At 48.2% G+C, this 23,300-nt stretch overlaps 1 protein-coding gene across 3 annotated transcripts; it reads right to left on the reverse strand.

The window, feature by feature from the left end:
• Window positions 1–4,561: 4,561 nt before the first annotated feature.
• On the reverse strand, window positions 4,562–21,765 carry C1qtnf2 (C1q and TNF related 2). Of its 3 annotated transcripts, XM_021648687.2 has the most exons (4): window positions 21,381–21,765; window positions 15,377–15,450; window positions 10,812–11,064; window positions 4,562–5,351 (listed from the first exon to the last, which is right to left on the reverse strand). In XM_021648687.2, the coding sequence occupies exons 2-4, from the start codon at window positions 15,392–15,394 to the stop codon at window positions 4,738–4,740; spliced, it is 885 nt and encodes a 294-aa protein (XP_021504362.1). In that variant the 5' UTR covers window positions 15,395–15,450; window positions 21,381–21,765; the 3' UTR covers window positions 4,562–4,737. The 3 variants fall into 3 exon arrangements, with proteins under 3 accessions (XP_021504362.1, XP_021504364.1, XP_021504363.1); XM_021648689.2 differs by lacking the exon at window positions 15,377–15,450 and having other exon boundaries at window positions 10,812–11,082; XM_021648688.2 differs by lacking the exon at window positions 15,377–15,450 and having other exon boundaries at window positions 21,381–21,762.
• Between the last annotated feature and the right edge of the window lie 1,535 nt (window positions 21,766–23,300).

Raw genomic sequence — 23,300 nt, forward strand, 5'->3', positions numbered from 1 at the left:
GGGAAGATGTTTAGCCAGTGTCTGTCACCTGTGTTAGATCCTAAGCTCACCACAGGGTTCCTGGTACCTAATGTGAAGGTTGGCCCACAGCTGCAATTCAGTAAGTATTTGTTGAATATGCGAACTTGGCAAAGTCTAGCAGCAGCTTAGGGGCTACTCTCCAGAGGTCCTCAGAGCAACTGTCACCTTCTATCCCTAGACCAACCCGGAGGAGCTGTGGGTGTGGGGAGTCCACAGGACTCTGATTTTTCTTCCATCCTTATGACAGGCAAGTTTTTCCCCCGAGTCCCTGGAGGGGTTCAAGGTGAACAGGACTTGGCACTGGACAGTGTAGGGAGTTGTGGAAGCCGTTTGCCCATATAGCTTAGCCGAGGGATGGTGGTCAGCTGGGAAAATGATCCACCATCTGGGGTGAATGCGTTGGATAGCCTTCGACCTCTGAGACCTCCGTGTGTCGTTATAATTGTCTACTAAATGGTTCACACTAGGAAACCATCTTGGAGAGTTGTCAGCCTTGGCTGGAAGATTCCATGTGAGGCAGACACAGGGCCTGCCATGGTTATGAAGGAAGGCATCAGTGATGACCTTGTTTATAAATTAGTGCTACTGTGAGAAAAAAGTATGCAGTAGATGAAGAACATCTTAAATGGGGGTGGAAAGAGGCAGGGGAGAAAGCTGTTTGCCCAGAGCCATCTGTGGCCTTTTCTGGAAAGTTCTTTTTTTAGGCTTCTATCTCTACAGCAGGGAGCAGGAGTGGCTATTGAAGATGGAGAGAGCCACACTAACTCGTGGTCTCCTGCCCTCAGAACCCGTGGGCAAGGAGCTGGGCCCATGACCCTCAGACTATGGAATCAGAAGGTTTCATGGTGGGGCAATCCACTCTCGGCAGACTCCGCTCTGAAAGCGTGGGTAGGCTTTACCAGACAGCTTTAATGCCTTGGTCTGCCCTGACGACCCTGATGCCTCCCAGCCACCCCTCAGCAAGTACCTAGAACATCTGCTGAGTTGTACCTAGAACATCCTTGGACCAGACCAGATCCCACTTTAGGGATGAGAGATAGTTGGACCCAACTCTCTCCTCCCCAGCAATGCTTCAAAGGCAAGACAATTCTGGTTTGTCTGGCTGCCTGCCATTGGGAGGCAGAGAGCAGACAGAGGGCCTGCTGTCCTCGGGCCCACTCACTTGTGGTCTCTGCTGCTTCCCTGTGTCTGAGAAGTGAGGCTGGTGATCTTGGAACCTGCTCACAGTATCGTGAGCTGTGGAGGAGGCCACACACGTCAAAGGCAGCATACAGCAAGTGTTCAGTAAATGTCACCGCCGTTTGTGTTGTAGCTCAGGAAACTTGACAGCGATTGGTTAAAACAGAAGTCTTCCCTGAGGGGTGGGAAGAGGGTTCAGGGAGTAAGAGAAATGGCCAGGAAAGTCCAAGGACCTAAACACAGATCCCCCAAGGGAATGACATGGAAAATGGTAGAGCAGACCTGACCTCCCTCTCTGGCTTCAGTGTGTGCATGGCACATATTTGAATGAACACACACACACACACACAAATCTTCAGTGGAAGCAGAGGCCCAAGTATAGAGATTAAACATGCTGGCTGGTTTCTGTAGCTGTGCTACTGTGTGTTTTAGGAATCTCTTTTCCCGACTCTGCTTTGAAGAGAGAAATTAACATTTGATACCCAAACTGGTCCTGAGATCATCTGGCCCAGCCCTTCATTTGGCTGAAGCCACAAATGTTAATGACCCAAACCACAAAAGGGACCCAAAGGCACTCAGGACTGGACCCCGGTCTTGCTTTCCAAGAGCTGCTGCTCCTGCATTGTCTTAGGCTGTCTCTACCACACACAGGGTTCTTAAAACCCTGAGTGCAAATATTAGAAATAAAAGTGGGACTGATTTTAATCCTCTTTCTTTTCTTTCTTTCTTTCTTTCTTTCTTTCTTTCTTTCTTTCTTTCTTTCTTTCTTTCTTTCTTTCTTTCTTTCTTTCTTTCTTTCTTTCTTTCTTTCTTTCTTTCTTTCTTTCTTTCTTTCTTTCTTTCTTTCTTTCTTTCTTTCTTTCTTTCTTTCTTTCTTTCTTTCTTTCTTTCTTTCATCAGAAGATGATGGCCACCCTATAACCCTGGCCTGAGACTCTCCCTTTTGTCTTAGACTCTTGAGTCTTAAGAAACTGCCTGCAGCAGGGGCCTGATGGTTTTTTCCAGCTGCCTGTGGCTTACTGGAGGTTTGTGATGAGCGTGCTCCTCCTAGGGGCACAAGTGAGGATGACATGCAATGCAGAAGCGGTTTCTTACTGCCGTGGGAGCGAGGTGGGTTGAGGCTGGGGGCTGGGGTGGGCTCCATTGCAGCTCTGATGCAGTCTGTACGTAGAGAACTCTCTCTCTCTCTTTGAATTTTGCTTGTTGTTTTTGCTTTAGTTTTGATTTATTAACATTCTATACTAAAATATTACCTGTTTTGAGTATGAAGTCTTGGGTCATCCTTTTAAATTCTGTGTATGAGATGGACTCCTCATTCTCTCCTGCCGTAATTTTGATCCTAAGCCTGCAGAAGAAGAGCCCCTAGGTGCATGGAGCACACTATGCATGCGTCAGGAGGGTCCTAAGGTTTGTTTCTCAGCACAGGCTGGAAGCTGTCAGCACTGTAGGGCTCAGCGGTGGGGTTCTCCAGAAAGGGGCATGCCTTTCAGAGAGTGTGCGGACTGAGAGAAGAGCTTTGGACTGAAAGTGCACCAAACTCTGTGTCTTCTTCAATGCCTACATGATGGGAAGACCCAAAGACAGGTCCAGGATCCCAAGGGCCTCACGAAGCAGCTGGGGATAGGACGAAGGGCTGTGGTCTCACAGTGTAGCCCTGGCTGGCCTCCAATTCACAGAGACACAGAGATCCACCTGCTTCTGCCTCCTGAATGCTAGGATTAAAGCTGCTCACCATCACTCCTGGTAAACACTTTTTTTTTTTTTTAAAGACAGGAAAGGAACAAAGTAGTTTACAAATCAAAGTGCCAGTCTGTCTCAGAGGCTCCTACGCGGGCCCTGGAGGGAACCCCTGCCCACCTGTTGATCTGGTTGGGCCACAGAGTCCTGCCTGGTTAGACCCTTCTCTATCCCATTCCGTTTGTGGCTCCCTGAGGACGACCAAATAAACCTTATTCACATTGGGCCGGCGCTTTCCAGCACCAGCCCATGCATTATTTGCCATCCCACGAGTGTCCACCAGGGGGCAGTGAACGCAAACTTCTCCAGGAATTGATCTTGGGCTCACAGCACTGGCCTCAAGCGTTCAGGCTTCTTTAGCCTTGCACTCTGAAAACACCTCACTGGGCCAGGGCACACTTTGCAGCATCAGCCATTCCTTTCATTAGGCATACAGGGATATCCTGCTCTACATGAACTGGCTTGGGTCCTTGATGGACTGCACTCATGTTCCAAGAAGGCTCAAGTCTATGTCACACTCCCTCTGCACACTAAATATTTCATATATATTTCACATATATAATATGTATATTTTTTGTTTTGAGATTGTTTCACCCTTAGCCTAGAATGGCTTTGAACTCAATGCAATCCTCCTGACTCAGCCAGCTGAATGCTGGAGCTACAGGCATAAGCTACCTCAGGGTAAATCAGCTTTCAAAATGGAAGAAACTTGGCTAGGACCTGTGAGGTTCTATGTGACCTCGTAGCCTCATGAGTCTCTTCTTCTCAACCTGCCAATTCTTTCGGCCCCAGTCAGTTCCTCATGTGCACCCAGCTCTTCCCTGGGTGGAGGGGGGTGGTTTGCACCTGCAAGCAGGTCATTTTGCTAGGGGACCATCCCCTTCAAGCTCTCCCATTGCTCCCTGTCCTGCTTCGGCGCTCAGCAATTCCAATGCACGCATGGTTTCTGATTTACAATACTTTCACCTGGGAAGTTTTGACTTCATGATGGTGCAAAAAATAACACACACTCAGCAGAAACTCCCCAGAATTTCGTCTTTCCCCTCACTGTCTGTATGGAGGACACTGGCCTTTGCAATGCTGAGCAGCCCACTAAGGTGAACGACTATCCTTCCTTGTGCTGTGTGGCCCGGCCCCGCTGCTCACTGATGAACGCATCTTCAACTAAGCGATAATTTAAATGCCCTGTGTTTCAGACATAACCCTAATGTAAGCAGAAGAGCAGCTGGACTGTCTTTAAGGAGTCCCAGAGAGCTGTGGGAGATGGAATGGAGGGTGGGGGGAGGGGCGGGGGAGGGGGAGTGGTAGTGGTTTGCCCTTGATCTCTGCGGTGGTACAGGGTATGCATGTAGGTAAAAATCCTTAAGTTCTCCACTTAAAGTGTACGCCTGCTTGCAGGAAGACCTAAGAATTGAACTCTCCATATAAATATTCCAGCCACTTCCTTATTCCCGTTTCCATGTTGAAGAATAATTATATTATTTGCTGTTTAATTTCGAACTGTGTTTCCCACGAGGATAGGCACTCTGCCTTGTCATTGGCACATGTAACTCGCAGAGTACAGCCCTTAGTATCTGCTGTTCAATAGATACTAAGTTAATTAGTGAGTGGACAGACAGATGAATCAAAAGCTTGGATTTAATAATTTTTTTTTTTTTTTTAAGCAGCAAGAGAGGAGGCTTGCCTGGAAACAAAAGCTTCCAAAAGTGCCAGCCTCCCAGCCCCGTTCCAGGGGACATTGTCCATCAGCACCCGCCCTAGGAATTTCAGTCCCAGCCTGGAGGCTCAGCTCCAGCTTGTCTAGACCTCGTTGGGGTCCCCTTGGTCAGCGTAGATAAGGAAGCCCGTGAAGAGGCTGTCGGTCCAGTAAGGGTCATAGAAGAGTCCGTTCTGCTCTGAGTAGAAGATCTGCAGCCAGACTTCGTCACCCTCCTTGAGAGCTAGGATGGTGGAACCCGAGGCCACGTCATGGTTGCCGGTGTTGGCGTCAAAAGTCCGAATGCGGTACTGGCCATTGTGCACCAGGCCGATGGCCAGGTGTTTGTTGGCCAGAGTAATGTCGTAGGTGAAGTAGTAGATCCCAGGCACGCTGCAGACGAACTTGCCGCTGGATGCGTTGTAGTGGCCACCCTCGTTCATCAGAATCTTGTCGAACTTGATGGGCAGTCGCTCCCGTGGGTAGCTCTTGGTCACCGCCACCGAGAAGGCTGACTTGGCACGGCTACTGCCGCAGCTGCAGGGGCCTGGGAGCCCGGGTTCTCCTTTCTTGCCCTTGGGTCCCTTCTTGCCTGGTACGCCATGTTTCCCGGGGGTACCACTGACCCCCTTGGGTCCGCGAGGGCCAGCCCGTCCAATAGCCCCAGCTTTGCCCTTTGGTCCTTGTTTTCCACGGTTGCCTGTCCGGCCAGGTGGACCTGGGAGACAGAATAGCTGGTTTTATACCCGCAAATGACCTGTAAATGCCTTGCGGAGCCCATGGTGGGAGAGAAGGCTGTCGGGGGCACACAGGAAGGGACATGCGGATGGCCTGAGGTACCTCTCCTCTTGGCCAGCTCAGGAAAACCAGCGTCGCACTGCCTTTCAGAAGCACTGGGAATCAGGGCAGAGAATAATTTACCGGGCTGGGGATGAAGCTCAGTCGGTAGAGGGACTGCTTGCTATTGAATCCCCAACACTGCATAAAACTGGATTGTGGTGGGGTACTCCTGTAATCCTAGAGTGGCGTGTGTGTGTGTGTGTGTGTGTGTGATCAGGAATTCATCATCATCTTGGCTACATAGTGAGTTTGAGCTAGTCTGGGCTTCATGAACCTCTGTCTCAAAAAAAATAAAAAGGAGGAGGTGGATTTACACGCTGCATAAAGATATCTGTGAAGTTCACTGAGGGGAAACAGCAGCAGGTGGCAGAAACTTCCATGTGACAGGGAAACAACAATGCTACTGATGCCTGTGTTTTCTGAACACACATGACAGAGCCTGGCAAACACCAAGTAACTGTCAAACATCATTTGGTAAATCATGCAGAACATCCCCAGATGTTCACTCAGAGAACGCTTCTTGGCTTTTAATGCTGATATTTCATAAAATATACATTCTCCTACAAAACAGCACCTTTGTGCCAATGATTGTATATGAAACATTCATGTATTATGATCTTTTAACACAACAGTCTCATGTGGCCCAGGGGTGGTATGAATTCACTGCAAAGCCAAGATGGCTTTAGACTGCTGAGCCTTCTCCCATCTCCCATCTACTGGCATGCCAGGAGAGCTACCAAGCCTGGCCTCTCAACACATTTAAAATTTTTTTTTATTAATTACACTTTATTCATTTTGTATTCCTCCTGTAGCTCCCTCTCTCCTCCCCTTCCAATCCCCCCTCAACACATTTTAAGCGGAGCATATATGGAGGCTTGTGTTCTACCTCAGCACAGCCAGGCATTGTCAAAATGGCAGGACTGCATTCAAAGGCAATGAAAGGCGTGCCCAGTTCCCATCAAAGTACCTGAGCATTGCCACGCCCTGGGCAGTGATGGTTACCTGCACTGAAGTGGCGGCTGGGAGAAACATTGTGGGACTTTTACACCCTGACAAGGGACTTTGTTGCTTCTATCTATTATGTAAGCGTTTTACTGTGCAATGGCTAATCTTGGTTGTCAGTTTGATTGGATGGGAATCAGGCAGATGGCGTGCCTCTGGGCAGGCCTGTGAGGAAAGCATTAACTGAATGAGGGAGACACTGTCTTAGAGCGGACAGCACCTTCTGGCTGCGTCCTGGATGAAAAGAGTTTCTTGGGGAAAGGCTGCTGCTGCCTGCCCACCTTCACCCTCACCTGGTGAATGTGTCCACCCTGTTGCTACTGCTGCGGCCATCCTCGGCAGACATTAGCAGCCTCTTCAGCCTTCCACTGTAGACTGAAGACTTGTGGCTCTCCAGGAACCCCCTGGGCCTTTAGCGCCAGATTTGGACTGAGCAGCTGCTGAGTGCTCAGCTTTTCCACCATTTTGGACCATTCAGCCCATGTCATGTAAACTTAGCTAAAACAAGCCCATTTGTAATTGTGGCAGTCAACAAAGCTGGAAGGAGCCGGAGTTCTGGAGAATGCTTTGACATCAGAGATGGAGATGCAGGATTTGGAGTTTGCCCTGATGGTTTTCAGTCTTGCTTTGATCCAGTATTTCCTCACTATCCTCCCTTTCCTCCCTTCTGAGAACAGTAATGTATATCCTGAGTGCCACTGTATATGGAAAGAGTGTGGGCTGCTTTTTTGTTTTGATCCTCCGGGCATTACAATTAAGAGATGGCCTTCAGTCTCACAAGAGACTTTGGGCTCTTAAACAGTCTTAAGACTATGGGGACTTTTGAAGTTGGACTGAATACATTTTGCATTACGATATGTGTTATGATCATGGCTGCAAACCTTAGAGGGGCCAGAGAGTGGAATGTGGTGGTTGGAATGAGAATGGCTCCCATGGACTCATGCATTCGCATGCTCAGTCTCCAGGTGATGAGCTGTCAGGGAAGGATTAAGAGGTCTTATTGGAGGAGGCGTGCCCTAGGGGTGGTCTTTGAGGTTTCAAAAGCCCATTCCAGGCCCAGTCTCTCTCTCTCTCTCTCTCTCTCTCTCTCTCTGCTTGTGGATCAGGATGCAGAGCTCTCCTCTCATTCTCTACACCTGCCCACCACCATGCTCCCTTCGATGATAATGGCATAAACCTCTAAAGCTGCTAGCAACCCCCCAGCTAAATGCTTTCTTTTAGAAGAGTTGCCTTGGTGTCTTAGGGGTTCTATTGCTGTAACAACACCATAATAAAAGAAAGGGAGGAGAAGGTTTATTTGGCTCACAATTCCACAACACTGTTGATCATTGAAGGAAGGCAGAGGAGAGGAATTCAAACAGGGCAAGAACCTGGAGTCATGAGCTACACAGAGTCCATGAAGGGGTGCTGCTTAATGAAAAGCTTGCTCTCCATGGTTTGACGAGCCTGCTTTCTTAAAAATCACCAGCCCAGGGATGGCACCACCTACAATGAGCTCAGCCCTCTCCCATCTATCACTAATTAAGAAAGACTCACAGGCAAAAATTAGGCAGAGCTCAGAGAGCCTTGTGGAAGAAAGAGTGAGGGGAAGGATAGAAGGGCCCAGAGGGGACAAGAGCTCCACAAGAAGGACAACAGAGTCAACTAACCTGGGCCCAACGGTGCTTATGGAGACTGGAGCAACAGCCAAGAGCCATGGATGAACTGGACCTAGGCCCGCTACACATATGTAGCCAATGGGCAGCTTCAGGTGGGTTCTCTAGTAAGGAGATCAGGGACTGTCTCTGACATGGACTCTCAGCTTTTTCGATCATTTCTCCTTGGCAGGGCAGCCCTGCCCAGCTTCAGTGGACGAGGATGCACTTAGTCCTGATGTGACTTGATGTGCATATTATATTTTAGTCTTGAGTTTAATATCATATGTTTAAACATGTATTACCTTAAATAATAGGGAAATAGCCTTCCAAATAACATTTCTTAATTGAGACCCTAATTTTCAGAAGCCATTTTCAAATGATTTTATTTTACGTTTATGTGTGTGTTCCCTGTATGTATGTATGTATGTGTACTGTCCATGTGCCTGGTTCCTATGTGGTCCCTAAGGCTAGAAAAGGGCACTGAATTTCCTGTAACTGGAGCTGTTACAGATAGTTGCTGGGAATCAGACCCAGATCCTCTGGAAGGGCAACCAGTGTTCTTAACCATGGAAACATCTCTCCAGCCGGGAGCCATTTCTAAACTGTATAAGTAGCACACAGATAGTGTCCTGGTGATAAAATTCAGATGGCACGTATATACGAGGGGCCCTCCTTAACCACTCCTTGTTTTTTTTTTTATTCTCTAGACAAAACCACTGTACATCAATCAGGTGTGCACCCTTCTGGACTTTTCTGTAGGCATCTCAAAACCACAGAGTGCACTTACTTATACAGTTAATATGCAAAGCCATTTACTTATATACTTAATTAATAAAATGAGGGTGGGACATTTAGGCCAGTGGTAGAACACAGGCTTAGCACCAAAAGGGGATGAACAATAAATGGGGGGAAAACAAAACTAGGCAAGTCCTTGATAAAAATGGAAGTTAAGGACTGGGGAGATGGTTTAGCCATCAAGAGCACTTGCAGAGGACCAGAGTTCAGTTCTCAGGCTGTGTGATCTGCTTCCTGCTTTGTTTCCTTCTGAAAGGCTTCGGGAAGCACCGACTTTCCTTCCTGGGACCTTTCTAGAGATGGGGTTACATTTGCTGGTTGGAGGCATGGCTAGACATTAGCCTGCTCCAGTCCCAAGGTTGACCTGGGATTTGGTGAGGTTGCACAAATCTGGCTGTTCCGCTTCTGCCTCTCAACACTGCCTTCTTTAGCAGTCCCTTGATCTCTGGCAGGAGAGACAGCCCAAAGAATCCCAGCAAAGAGCTCCCTCCTTGCTCCTGATCAAGGAGAGGTTGACATAGAGACAGATGCAAATCTCCAGAAAGGCTCAGGCAGTCCCTGCCTAACCTGAATACATCACTGGGTCAAAGAATGTGGGGTAGTGACAGCCACTGCTCCCACCCCCACAAGACCTCCTGGGGTCCATACCTTTCCATTATTGTCAGAGGTCGTCCCCTAGGAAGAGATCCCTTTGGATGAGTTGGTTTTGTGTGATAGACCATGCATTTGGAGTCTAAGTTCAGCAAGTCAGGTTAGGCGGTGAATAATATTGTAACACTGGCTTCACACAGTTCATCCTCACCCACTCTTGTGAGGTGTTGTGGTACACTGTTGGTATCACTGTTGGAGATTTGTGGATGCTAAGGTTAGGGGAGGTTAAGACAATTGTGAAAATTAATATCCAGGTTGAATCTCTTGCAGCTATGAGATGTTCATCTTAACCCTGTCACCCTGACACTTAATCTCCTCATTTGAAACTTGGAATAATAAGGGTGTTTACTTTAAAGGATGCTGTCTGTGATCCAGTGAATGACTTACTCAAAGTGCCTTGTCAGTGTTAAAGTGCTGTGTGAGTCAAAGCTGTGATGGGGTTGGCAGGGTGGAGGGTATCCTTAACCTGCACAAGGTCCCAGGTTGAATTCCTAGCACTAAGAACAGAAAACTGATTCAGATGTACATTTGAGGATGCTGGTGTTATAAAGAGCAGGGGTGAAAGGTCACAGATAGACAGAAAGTCAAGTGGAAGGAGCCTAAAAATAGTATCCAATCTGTTCCTTGACTACCTGATCCCCTACTTGGAAAACAACTCTCCCCTACTCTGTGTGGGTCCTGTGGGGCTATCAGCTACAGTGACCACGTGCTTCTACTACCCATTCAGAAACATCCATAGATGGCATATGATCCATCACTGGCAAATGGTGGTACCACATCTCCTTGCAAAAAGGTGAAAAAATAGATATGGGTGAAGCTGTAGGAATGGAGACCTGATGAATCAGCTGCCATTTCAGCACATCCAGCTTTTAGGGGTATGAAACTAACACACAGGGAGAAGCAGAGCCCCCGACAAGAAGAATTAAACCCCTGGGCCAAGCCATTTCGGAAGCTCAGCTCTCGGTCTTCAGTTTCATGAGTCAAGTAATCTCAGTTGGTCCTATTAATTGGGCTGATGTCACTTACAAACCAAGTGCTTTGAATAACAGCTCCCAGGCTTGCCTCAACTCACCACTTAGCAATTCAAAGGCTCAGCGGAGGCAGGAACACATGATTGATAGTCTCCATCTGCTCTCTTCCCCTTGGTTATGAAAATATAGTGATGGGTGCTAGTTTTAGAAACTCGGAAGCACCCTCCATGACAGACGCTGTCAACTGTGGGTGGGGCAAGAGAGCTGCTATAGATCTCTTACCTTCTTCTCCACTGTCCCCACGGTCTCCGTCCTGGCCGTCTTGGCCATCTTTACCAGGAAAACCCATTCTTCCCACCATTCCTGAGGTTCCTGGTGCTCCTGGCGGGCCAGGCGGGCCTTGGGGACCAGGCAGGCTGCAAACTAGTTGAGGGCCACCCTTCTGGAAGTCCCTCCGAGCAAAGGCTCCAAGCATCGGGTCAGCAGCACATGGAAGGGCACAGGCCAAGAGCACCCAGGAGAGCATGGTGGTCACCTAGGGGTGACAAAAGAGCTGTGGCAGGTGAGAGTAGACACAATGCTGACATACTACTTGGTCATTCCAAAGGCATTAGAAGGAGGAGGAGGCATGGGTGCAGGGCATTTCTGTCTGTCTTTCATTCCTCCATCACAGACATTCATCTAGACCAGTGGTTCTCAACCTATGGGTCATACATGACCCCTTTGGGAGTCGAATGACCCCATCACTGGGGTCATCTAAGACCATCAAAAAACACAGGTATTTGCATTATGATTCATAATACCAGCAAAAATACGGCTATGGGGTCACCACACGAGGAATTGTATTAAAGGGGTTCGCTTAAGACCTGTCAACAAACCGTCTCTGGTCAGAGTCATCAACGGGCTCTCTTCCCAGGAGGAAGAATAAACACGGCAGCCATGACTTCCTACCACAGGGATGGCTTTCAGTGGTAACTTGCTTTGGCACCTTAGGCTAGTCCCCTTTCCTCACTGACCCCTAGTTTTCCTACCCAAATAGCAAAGGGCTAGAAGAGAGTGGTAGTATTCAGTCTGAGAGTCAGGGTGGGAGTTGCTTGTTAAAAGGCAGAGAGTTGAGACCCAACCCCTAAACTTATGCATGAGTAGCTCAGGAGCAGGGCTACACAATTCGCATTCATGGTAAGCCTCTAAGGGTGGCCGGGTGCTGATGGTCATCTCAGTCCCAATTTGTCCCATTTCAGTACCAGCTCTGGTGCTGAGCCTTTCCATCTCCGGCCCTCCTTTTTGTTATGGACTTGAGGAGTGGCTGGCTTCACGGCTCCCACGCAGCCTTTGAGCACATTATCAGAGTCCTGGTTTGTATATCTGCACGGTATAGATGCTCCCACAACTCTCATCTCATTGAGTGGGAAGAGGAAAGAGAACGAGGCCTTCAGAGCATCTGGGGCAGTTTTCCAGAAATGCCTGCCATTGGCGCAACACTAATACGCATTGATTACGCTGAGCAAGCCTGACAGGAGAGCTACAACGTTTGGTCACCTATGTTTGCATCCCTCTGCTCCCTTTTAAACAAACATCAGTTGGTGAGAGGAGCTCAATGCTAGCCTGGGAAACTTAATGAGACCCTGTCTCAGAAGAAAAAGGAGAGAGCTGGTAGGGGTGAGGCCCTGGTTCCTTGGTACTGAAAAGAAGATGTCCTGACCTAGAGTGGACCAGGAGATGAGGAGGGGCCAGCTTGTTTCAAGCAGAGCAGCCAAAGACAGCCCCATAGCCTGGGCAGTAGTCAGCATCAAGACCAAAGCAGGGTGGAAGCAGAGGTGATGGGGGACAGGGAGAAGCAAAGAATCAGGAAGAGCCCTGAGCTCCAGAGCTTGAGCAGTGTCCCCCTCCTGTTAAAGCACATCTGGGGAGTGGGTGGGGGGTGTCTGACAGAATGGAAATGAATTTTTCAAGCAGTTTTGATATGATCTGGAAATTTATGACCTGTAAATGTTTCAGATTAGCAAGAAAGAGAAGGAGGGAGGGAAGGAATGGGGAAGGGAAGGAGGGAAAGAAGAAGGCAGGAAAAAGGTGGAGTGTCTTTTACAAGACATAAACCCAGAGAACAGCTAAAGCCACAGCAAAAAGACAGCTAGACAGGGGAGGGCACAGAGCCACATCTGTCACAGTGTTCCCTTCTATTCTACTCTGAACTAGTCACAAGCCTCTCGGAGGGAGAACACTTGTTCTCTTCAGCTTGATCATCTCTGGACAGAGTGGAGTCAGTGGCCTCTCAGTGACAGCTGCCTGGAGCAGGCCCCAGGGCCTAATGGGCGGGTTGCTCTGGGACACACAAGAAGATGGTTTATTTTTATCGTTTTCTGGAGCTGGAGCCTGAAGGTTCTTGCAGCCCAGAGGCATTCCTGGGAGCTGGAGCCAGGAATAGCTTTGGAAAGGCAGGGGACTAGATTTTCTTCCAGAGCTCAAGGGAGAGGGAGAGTCTCTTTCCTTCCCGGGCACCTCCAAGAAAAACAAGGTTACGGATAGCTTTGCTCTGCCCTGAGCTCCACACGCACACCACCACCCACAAGATGGCCCTGGTGAGAAAACCGGGGAGGAGGATAGCATGCTTGGATGGGAGCAAGACCCCAAGCCATCTGTCTGGGTGGGGTAACTCTCCCGCAGGCTTTTACATAAACACAGAGCCAACTTAGGGAAGGCGTCAAACCCAACTCCTTCCGTTGGCAACTGAGGCAGAGACAAACCAACATTATTGAGCTCTCCCAATGACCCGTGGTCTGCACTGCGTTATGGGAAAGGTACACAGCAAACCCTCCAAAAGCAAGAGGAAGTTTTCAAAGGAAGAAAGCAAGGCTCTAAGAGTGAAGTGGTCTGCCCACGGTCACACCATCAGGGAGTAGAGTTTACCCATGGCCAACCATGCCTAGTGGCCATGTTTACCCCTAATTACCTTTCTCCCTTCTCTACCTCTCCCCGCCCCCAGAAGCAATGTGCTCGTGTCTACAGAGATGCCTGTTGGCAGAAGTTATATTTGAACTCGGTGTTGGCTGCTCCTGATATACAAATGCTTTTCATGCTGTCAGCATTGCTTAGATGTTTTTCCTTCCAAACATCCCAGAAGAGACCTTGAAGCACATGCCGAAGCCGTACATAGCATCCTTTGAGATGCTGATTTTACTTGGCAGTTTTATACGCGTGCATGCTATGTGACTTTGAAGATTTCAAAGTGATATTTCTGCTTTCTCGAGATACTTTGGTAATCAGTTACTGGAGAAAAACCGTTTGCTCTCTGGGGTGTGGTGGTGCACACCTGTAATCGCAGCACTGGGGTAGACACAGAAGAATCAGGAGTTCAAAGTCATCCTCAGTTACACAGCAAGTTCAAAGCCAGCCTTGGCTACAAGGAACTCTCCTCAAAAACACACCGAAAAGGGGTGGGGTGAGGAGGTGGCTCAGCAGTAAAGAGCCCTGGCTGCTCTTCCAGAGGACCCAAATTCAATTTTCAGCACCCACATGGACGCTCACAACTGCCTGTAACTCTATTTCCAGGGGGTCATACACCCTCACACAGACATACTATGCAGGCGGAACACCAATGCACACAAAATATAATTAAACATGCCAGTGTGTGCACACGCACGCACGCACACATGCACACACGCACGCATGCACGCACGTACACGAATACACACAAAGAACTAAACAATGGAATATTTTCTGTTCTTGGAAAAGTCTTGCTTCAATAGTCAGGAGCCTCCAGGATCCTGATTACCCACCACAAAGCCCTCTGGAGTGTTCATGATGTGGGGTTCAACTAGGGTCCTAGCCAAGAGACCAGGGTCGGGGTTTGCAAAGCCTACCACATCCCATCATTCATTCCTCACTCGGACTTTCAACACCCTCCCTTCCCATGTTTACGCCCTGACTCCCAACCTCTTCCACATACTCCAAGCAGTGTTTAAAACCATCCATCAGCCACCGCATTCTTTAAGCTGGTCTGGTAGCTTCTGGCTGTGGGCTACAAAGACAAGAACCCCTACAAAGCCCACAAGAGCCTAAAGGACCTGGCTTCAGCCTCACCCTGGCCTTTGCTCCCCCTTTCCTCCCTTCCTTTGCTTGTTGGGCAGCTACAGGGCCTCCATCAGGCCAAGGTCCATCCCCCTTCTGCTCTTAGCACAGTGCTCTCAGGCTTAGCTTTCAACCTTCCAAGTATTTATTCCCTGACCCCCTCTTTCAGGCAGCTGTCCTTCCATGGCCCTAGTTTGTTTACTTGATCGTCTCTTTCATCCCTGAATCCCATGAGCAAAAAACTGCAGCTGGCTACCTCTTTACAACTTCCAAGCATATGAGCTGCTCTGGGGCTGGAGAGATGATGGCTCAGTGGTTAAGAGTACCTTCTGCTCTGCCAAAGGACCTGAGTGCAATTCCCAGCATCTGTATTGGGCAGCTGACAACTATCTGTAACTGCAGGGGATCTGACATCCGAGGGTACCCTCATATACAAGGAGCACACTGTTCTGGCATGTGCACACACAAATGTTTAAAAAAAGAGGAATAGCTGCTTAATGAGTAGTTGAGACTCAGAAAGTCTATAGCGGAGAGAAGAAGGGGTCTAAATGCTGAAGGGTATGGAAACCACAAATTCAAGTAACTTTTCTCCCTTCTATCAGTTTTCTAACCTGGCCCAAATAGAGACTTTTCTTGGGATTGCTCAGTCTAGCTTTCTGTCCCTGTCTCAGGCGCTGTGCTTGCAGAATACCTCACATACAGCAAATGTTCCACAAAGAGAAGTTTAATTGGGTCAGATAAAAAAAAAAATTAACCATCACACACACCCTGCCCCATACCTTTTTAAAAACTGTCATCTAAACTGTTCTTTCTGGGAATGGGTTGGGAAGAAAGGCTTCCTCAAGTCTTCTTGCTAAAGGGGAAAAAAATAATAACAATTAAGTCCCAGGAACGGAATCCTGAGGTGTTAAACTTGGATGCGTTCTGAAGTCTGGTTTCAGTCTGCCCAGTCCTGGGTTTCTAGCCTCTCAGGCAAGTAGCTGATAGTTCATGAAAAAAGCATGTTCCAGGAAAGCCCTGGGAGCCCGTGGCTCCAGCCAGGGTCCACTGTAGGGCGAGAACCTTCTTCCTCCACCCTTCACAGTATATAGCCTCTGGCTCTTTCTTCAGGGCCTTCTGCCAAGACTGTGACAGGAGAAGGGCCAGAGGTGGGGACCTTCGCCTTTCATGTATTTTTCTGGAATGTGGCCTGCAAGTACAAATACCAGGCCAGGAATGCTTGTCTGGGCCTTGAGTGAGTCTGTGAGGCCCAGGTACTGACCAATCTCCCCTTGAAGATCTGAAGATCTCAAACAGGTTCCTCTCTCTCTCTCTTATGGATAAGATCCCTGAGGAAAGCAATCACTCATTTGCTTAACTCTTTCATGGACACAATGGCATTTTTTAAAGCCACAGAATCTGTGTCAAGAGTGAGATTATGCCTCCGAACACCTACCCGGGGGCTGACACACTAAACACTGCAGTTGGCCACCTGCCCCCCATTACCTTAACCTGCTCCCCAGAAGCCCTCTCAGCTACCCACCTCATCCTCAAATCCTCAGGTCTAGTCTCATCTCCTTGCCAAACACTGCTCACAGTACCCATAATGCTCGTGGATTACCCTGTGCCTTTCAAAGCATGTGAACCCAAATATGATCACTATTTGTTTCTGTCTCCCTGGGGAGGTAGGGACCCTGATAATCCCTCTCTCTAACACTGGAGCCTAGCACAGTGGCACATAACCTTCGTGTTCAACACAAACTAAGTGACTCTGAGTGCAATGGTCACTCATAACCCATGAAATAACAACAGGGTTTTGATACACTTGACTACTGCGAATCTAGAGAGCCCAAAGGGCTCAAGCTGTGGTTCAGCTGAGGCTCACAGTCTCCACCTCCATCAGGAGACCCTGGAGTGATGCCTTGCCTCCAGAGGACCTTCCTCAATTGGGTCTACCTGGGGAGTTCTTCCTGTGTGCGAATTTAAAAGGGACAAGGCTGGTGGCTGGAGAGGGCTTGCTTGCAGATGGATGAAGACTGCTGAAAAATCTGCTTTGATGGGAGACTGCTCTAATGGAAAACACCCTGCCTTCCCCAATTCCAGGAAGCAAATTAGAAGCAGTCATTCTTCAGTTCCTCTAAATGCTGAGGTGGCCTGGAGGAGAGGGGCTGGCTGTAGTTCCGTACAGAGCTCTCAGAACATCCTTTTTTTTTTTTTTCTGGAATCTTAAGTTTGAGGACCACTTGGAAACTCTTAAGTGCCCAGAAGAGAGAGACAGAGGATTACAACGTGAATACAGAGGGTTGAAAAGCACAGGGTCGTCTTGCTGAGAAATATTTTAATTTTTCTTCCCCTTTCTCCCTCCCCATTCTTGGCTCTGCCAAGAATACTTTATAAAGAGGTCCAAGGATAAAGTATGATGTAATGAGAGGTCTCAGGAGCTAGGACCTGGTTGGGCTTGCTTCAGCAGACATTTCTGAAAGCACGCAGGAAGTCAGACTTGGGATTAATACGGACGGATTCTATTTTCTGCTATATATATACTTCAGGTCGTTCAAAGCTTACAAACACAATGTTCAACATGGTGGGCAGTGCAAGCCAGCCCTCTAGTCCAGGCCGTTAGAGGTCTGAGCCTCCACTAAGGAACCAGCTGTAGGGGTCAGGGAGGTGGAACCTAGGCTCCTGGTAATTGAAATGGGAGACCATCAAGCCCCACCATGCCTATGACTAATGTTCCAAGTGGAGGGCCAAGGGGCACAGTGAGGGAGAAGGATGCAGTTGCTGAGTGAGACATGAAGAGCAGGGGAAGAGGCACAAGGGTGTTTGTTCTCCTGTCTCCATGTCTCCAGAGGGTCAGCCTTGGCATGGCAGACCAACCACTTTGGTGGGGGAGAATAATTGGGCAGCATTGTCCAGTAGGAAAAGGACAGAAGCCATATATGCCATTCTAAGATTTATTTATTTATTACTTATACAGCATGTGCCTGCAGGCCAGAAAAGGGCACCAGATCATGTTATAGATGATTATGAGCCACCATATAGTTGCTGGGAATTGAACTCAGGACCTCTGGAAGAGCAGCCAGTGCTCTTAACCTCTGAGCCATCACTCCAGCCCCATATATGTCATTTTAAATTATCCCATGGTCATATTAAGGAATAAGAAGAAGCAGATGAATTTAATTTCAATATTATTTAGATCAATGTTGTCATCTCATTTGAACATGGCATCTTCAAAAAAAATCATTAGTGTGACATTTTACAGTCTTTTAAAAAATTTTAATTCTGTTTTATTTGATGCGTACGGGTGTTTTGCTTTCATGTATGTCTTTGTACCACGTGTGTGTGGTACCAATGGAGGCCAGAAGATAAAGATGGATAACTAGAACTGGAGTACAGAAAGTGTGAACCACTGTCTGTGTGCTGGGAATTGAACCTGAGTCCTCTGGAAGGACAGTCAGTGCTCTTAATTGCTGAGCCATCTCTCCAGGCCAGTGGGGACAGGTGCTTCCCTGAAACTTGATGGCCTCACAGTCTAGCTGGAAGGTCAATTTCAGGGTCAATGTGAATACACATGTAAACACATCACACACCTATACACACATACCACACAAATACATGTAAAAAGTGATCAGCTTGCTGCTTACTAATTGACTGCCTTATGTTGACCTCAGATTGCACTGCACTTTTTGTCTTTTTTTTTTTTTCTTTTTGAGACAGGGTCTCCCTTTGTATGTAGACCTGGTTGGTCTGAAGTGACTGTGTAGATAGAGCAGGCTGGCCTGGAGCTTGTCTGCAATCCTTCTTCACATGCTTCCTGACCAGCCCTGCAGCTCTGCTTCTATTTTTGACAATATCTTACGCTGTCCTGGACCTCACTCTGTAGCTTAGAAAGCTTTGAACTTCTGACCTTGGGCCTCAGTATCCCAAGTACAGGGCTGACAGGTATATGCCATCAGAGTTGGCTGTACACTGTACTTTTAATTTGTGGTGGTTTTTTTTTTTCTAATTTTAAGGTAATTTTATGTTCTGATGAAAATCTCTTGTGCTGAGGAGATGACTTGGTGTGTAAAGCACTTGTTATGAATGTGTGAAGGTGTGAGTTCAAATCCCCGGAAGCCACATAAATCCAGGAGACAGGAGTGCGGGTCTGTAATTCCAGTGCTCCTACAGTAAGATGGGAAGTGGAGACACAAGACTCCTTGGAAATTCATAGCACAGCCAGAAGCCCCAAATAAGGTGGAAGGCGAGGCCCAATGCCTGAAGTTGTTCTGTGCTCTCTGCATGCAGGCTGTTGCATAGGTACGCCCACACTCAGGCACGTGAACATGAAGAGAGAACGGAAGAAAGAAAACTTTTCACTTTTCTGGGGGGCCTAGCACCCTTCAGGCCTTATATTTCTCCTCAGAGTCCTAAAAGTTCTATACTGGCATCTCCATTTTGCAGAAGACAAAGGAGAGCCCAGAAGAGTAGAAAATCATTTCCCCATGTCAAGCCTATCTGGGAAACCAGGCCTGCTCATGCCAGGCCCAGAACTCATGGTCCTCTATCTCAGCTCCTCTGCTAGCAGGAGAGTCTCTGACAGGTTAGTGATGCCAACATGACTGGGTACATGCAGAGAAATAAGCCAGTTACAGAAAAGGGCAACCCCGGGGGGTGGGTAGGGTCACTGGCATTAGAAAGGGTCTGTCAGAGAATTGCTTTCAAAACTGGACCTAGAATAGAAGGACATTAACTGAGCAATTTGATTTGTACAGGGTTCCTCTCATGGAGACAAATGCCGTTTGCAGGGCTCTGACAGGCAGGAAAAGGTTGCAGAAGTGTGAGTATCACTCTGCTACCCTTTAGTGAACACCAGGGAGTACGAAGCAGCAGTACCAGATTATGGGGAATTATGGGGAAAAGTGCCCAGTCCGCAGGGCCAGGACTAGACAGGAAAGAATGCAGAGACCAAAGTGACTAGGACCGGTGTTTGATCCTCAGAACCCACATTAAAATAGAGAGAGACTTGCATGGTGAAATGTGCTTCCAATTCTGTCCTTGGAGAAGCAGAGACAGGCAATTGTCTGGGACTCCCTGGCAAGCCAGCCTATCCTACTTGGTGAGCTCCTAGTCTATGAAAGACCCTGACTGGGGATGGAAACTCCAAGGAACAACACCCGAGATTGCCCTCTGACCTCTACATCACTCAAGTGCATTTGTCTTCACAAGCACACAGACACAGACACAGACACATACACACACAGAGAGAAAGAGACAGACAGACACACACACACACACACAGAGACAGACAGACAGACACACAGAGATTTCTTGGGGAATCTTGCTGATTACTTCATGGAGACAGAGTAGCTTCAGAGACCACTTTGAGCTTGTGTGAAGAATTCCAACTCACCCATACAGTGAGACACTACTGGAACAAATGTGATGCCCCTGCTAGGATCTGGGAAGCCATCACACATCTGAATGTGGTCTGCTAGTTGAATTAGAAGGAAGGGCAGAGGCAATGTCTAGAGAGATGTGTGGAGGAGTTGAGTTTTGGTGGCAGAAGGCTGAGTAATGCATGTAGCAACCAGATAACAAATAATCCCATGCAGATGGGAGAGCAGAAGTGAAACATCGAGAAAAGGCGTTTTTAAGAATGCTGAATGCCATCGTCATTATTAATGCTGCCGGTCTAGTGTAGACCATGTCTGGCAGATGCTCATTTACGGGAAGGACCTCTGAAACGTTGCAAACCAAACGGTTTTCTGGTCACAGCAGAGGAGAACCACACTGAAATGGACGAGGCTTTCTTGTGTTACAGCAGGGACTGGGCTGGGGGACCACTCTGAGCCACTGCCATAGTTTGGTTGAGTGTTGAGGTCCCTGGGGAGGGTCAGAGAGCAGTGGGAATAGAGAATATGAACCATATATAGATACAAAGGCTTGGGTGCTGGGGATTGGCTCTGCCGGAAGAGCGCTTGCCCAGCACCCGCAAAACCCTGGGTTTGATCCCCAGTGCGCAGTAAATCTGAGGTGGTGGAACTCGGCTGCAGTCCTAGCACTCAGTAGGCAGAGGCAGGAGGAACAGGGGTCAAAGGTCATCCTCAGCTACACAGTGAGTCTGAGGCTAGGCAGGGCTGCAAGAGGCCCTGTCTAACAAAAGCAAAAGACAAGGCTTAGAGACATTTAGTTTGAGGAAGGAGGGGGAGTGAAGAGAAATGTCAAGAGCTTGATGCAATTTTCTATCATTTACTATATGTTTCTGGACACAATCTGCCCCTCCCCCATCTTAAAAAATTTTTTAAAGAAATGTTTAGAGTTGATGAGATAATAGACCAACTGATGTTAACTTTGTGAACCCAAGTATCGGATTCAGACTTAAAGGGTTAAGTACCTTTGCCATATGTACAGCCCTGAGCCTGTCCTTAAAGTGACTGAATCAGTTCCGTCTTTGGAGAGAGAGAGAGAGAGAGAGAGAGAGAGAGAGAGAGAGAGAGAGAGAGAGAGAGAGAGAGAGAACGCGTTGTCATGGAAACGAAAGCGCACAAGTTCAGGGCCTGAGGGCTTGTCACCAAATAGGTGCTCAGCAAACCACAGGACTCTTTTCTTAACCCGTGAGCCTCTAGTCAGAGCCTGGCATATGGCACGCTCTTAAAAAAAAAAAAATGTTTGAATTCTGAGTATATAACGCCCCAGGCAGAGGTTGAGAGCTGCCCATCCCTCCCCAGGCGAGCTCTCTGCTACCTCATCTCTCATGCCTTACAGCATCCAAGGCTCCTCTAGGTCCGTCCCACTCTCTGCCCTGAAGGGCACGACACTCACCCTCTGTGCCCCTTGCCACTTCCAGGGGCATCCGACGGCGCTGCTGCTCGGATGGTGCTAGGTCCTGCCTGCAGCAGCGGGAGATGCGGGGCCCCAGGCATAGTTTTCCCATCCCGTCATGGGCTCATGGGCGGGAGCGCCTTCCTTCCCGGTCACGTGCGCTGGCCAGCAGCTGGCGCTCTTTTTCCCTTCGGATTTCAGGACGACTTCCCGCGGAGGGGGCAACTCGGGTGTGTCTGTGTCGGAAGCGTTTAGAAGCGTGTAGAAGTTGTCAGAGCATTTGAAGGTTTAGTCGTTGTTACTGGTGTGTTTGCCAGCGTCTGCAGAGCCATCTGCGTGTACGTGTGAGCATGTGGAGCTGAGGCTGTCCCGAGAGAAAGTCTCACTGCACGCTGAATGTGCGTGTACTGGTAAGTGATCACGAGTAATACATACACGTTTAGGTGTGTGTGTGTGTAGGTCATGCACCTAAATATGCATCCACACCCCAGCATGCGCATGTGCAGGTACGTACGTGGTGAAGGCTGAGCTGAGTGTCTAACCGGAGTTCTGGTGTATTTGGTAGTGGCTAGGCATTTGTTCGAGGTGGCACTGATGGGTGCTCAGTGACTCCCTGTGTACTCACACATGAACGCACACGTTTGTGTGGATTTTCTCTGGGCGTCAGTGTCCACACACTCGGGAACAGGTGGCGATGTCCCAGTCCTCATTTCTCTCCTCTGCAGACACTATAGCTCTTTCCTCATCCCCACTGACTGACTCTCAGGCCTTCCTTAAATCATGCAGAGAGCGAAGGGGCCCGCTGGAGGATCTGGGCGCCCACGACACAGGCAGAGAGCTCCCGGTTAGACAACAAGCAGAGACCACAAGAAGAAAGCCCAGAGGCCTGTTATGAGCATCTCTCCGTTCCTTCCTCTGCTCCCTTATTCTAGCTCCCTTATTCCACTGGGCAGCGGAAGCATCTGGCTAACAGCTGCCATAAGAGGCAAACTTTACAGTCAGTATTTTAATGCAGAAATCCCTTCAAAGTCTTTTGCCGATTCCACCCCCCCAGACAAGGCAGTGAAGTGTGCAGACAGTGTTTCACTTTCTAGGATGTGGGAAGAATAATAATGGCCTTACCTGCACCCGCCTTTCTTCCCTTAGCTATGGCACTCACCCATAATGCATTCAGGAAGCAATCAAGCTACATGGAGACTCTGTATTGATACTACATAAATTTATAATTTGTAATAATAATAAAAAATGTTATGCCAATACCACGATATATAATAGCATTGTATGCTATATAATACAAAATAAGTAATGATACGAAGATATGTTTATTCAACAGATTAAAATATTAAATTGTATTTGTTTATTCATGTGTGTATGCATGTGTGGAGGTCAGTGGGTCTCGGGCTAGCCACGCCTAGATAGTAGGCACGAGGCCAAGCGAACCAATTCACTCTCCCATGTGATCTCCATGAAAGGATACCAGTTTCCTTCTGAAGTATTAACTTCAGAGACATAGTCCTAGTGTGCCTTGAGCCATGGCTTCCTGCCACTTGGAAAGAATCTGCTTATGACAAGAGGCAGTGACATCCCCACATAAGAACTGGGAGAGGTACAGAGCGCTGTGGCTACTTTATTCTGATACTTGCTGTAGTTGTGATAAAAGTCCTATTCTCTTATTCTTTCTCTCTCTTTAAACTAGCTTCAATGAGTTTCTGTCAGTTACTATAGAAGACCCACTTCTGTACCCTCCCAAGCTTAGCTCAAACCTTTCTTTTTGTGTGAGTGGAATGGTGTGAATAAAATATTTCTTTGAATTATTAACTGATGATCTGCTGGAGCCCCACGACATTTCTGAGCCTCTCTTCTGAACTCTATCGATGCTGTGTTGGTAGTTTGACAGCTTGCGGGGGGAGCAATCAACGA

This window comes from Meriones unguiculatus, chromosome 11, assembly GCF_030254825.1.
Source record: "Meriones unguiculatus strain TT.TT164.6M chromosome 11, Bangor_MerUng_6.1, whole genome shotgun sequence".
NCBI lineage: Eukaryota > Metazoa > Chordata > Mammalia > Rodentia > Muridae > Meriones > Meriones unguiculatus.

Bases quoted from the DNA above. Each gene is read 5' to 3' on its own strand.
- C1qtnf2 (XM_021648687.2), bottom strand. The intron at 5,352-10,811 runs GTAAGAGATCTA...TCTGTCTCCCAG, and splicing joins TGGGGACAGTGGAGAAGAAG to GTCCACCTGGCCGGACAGGC.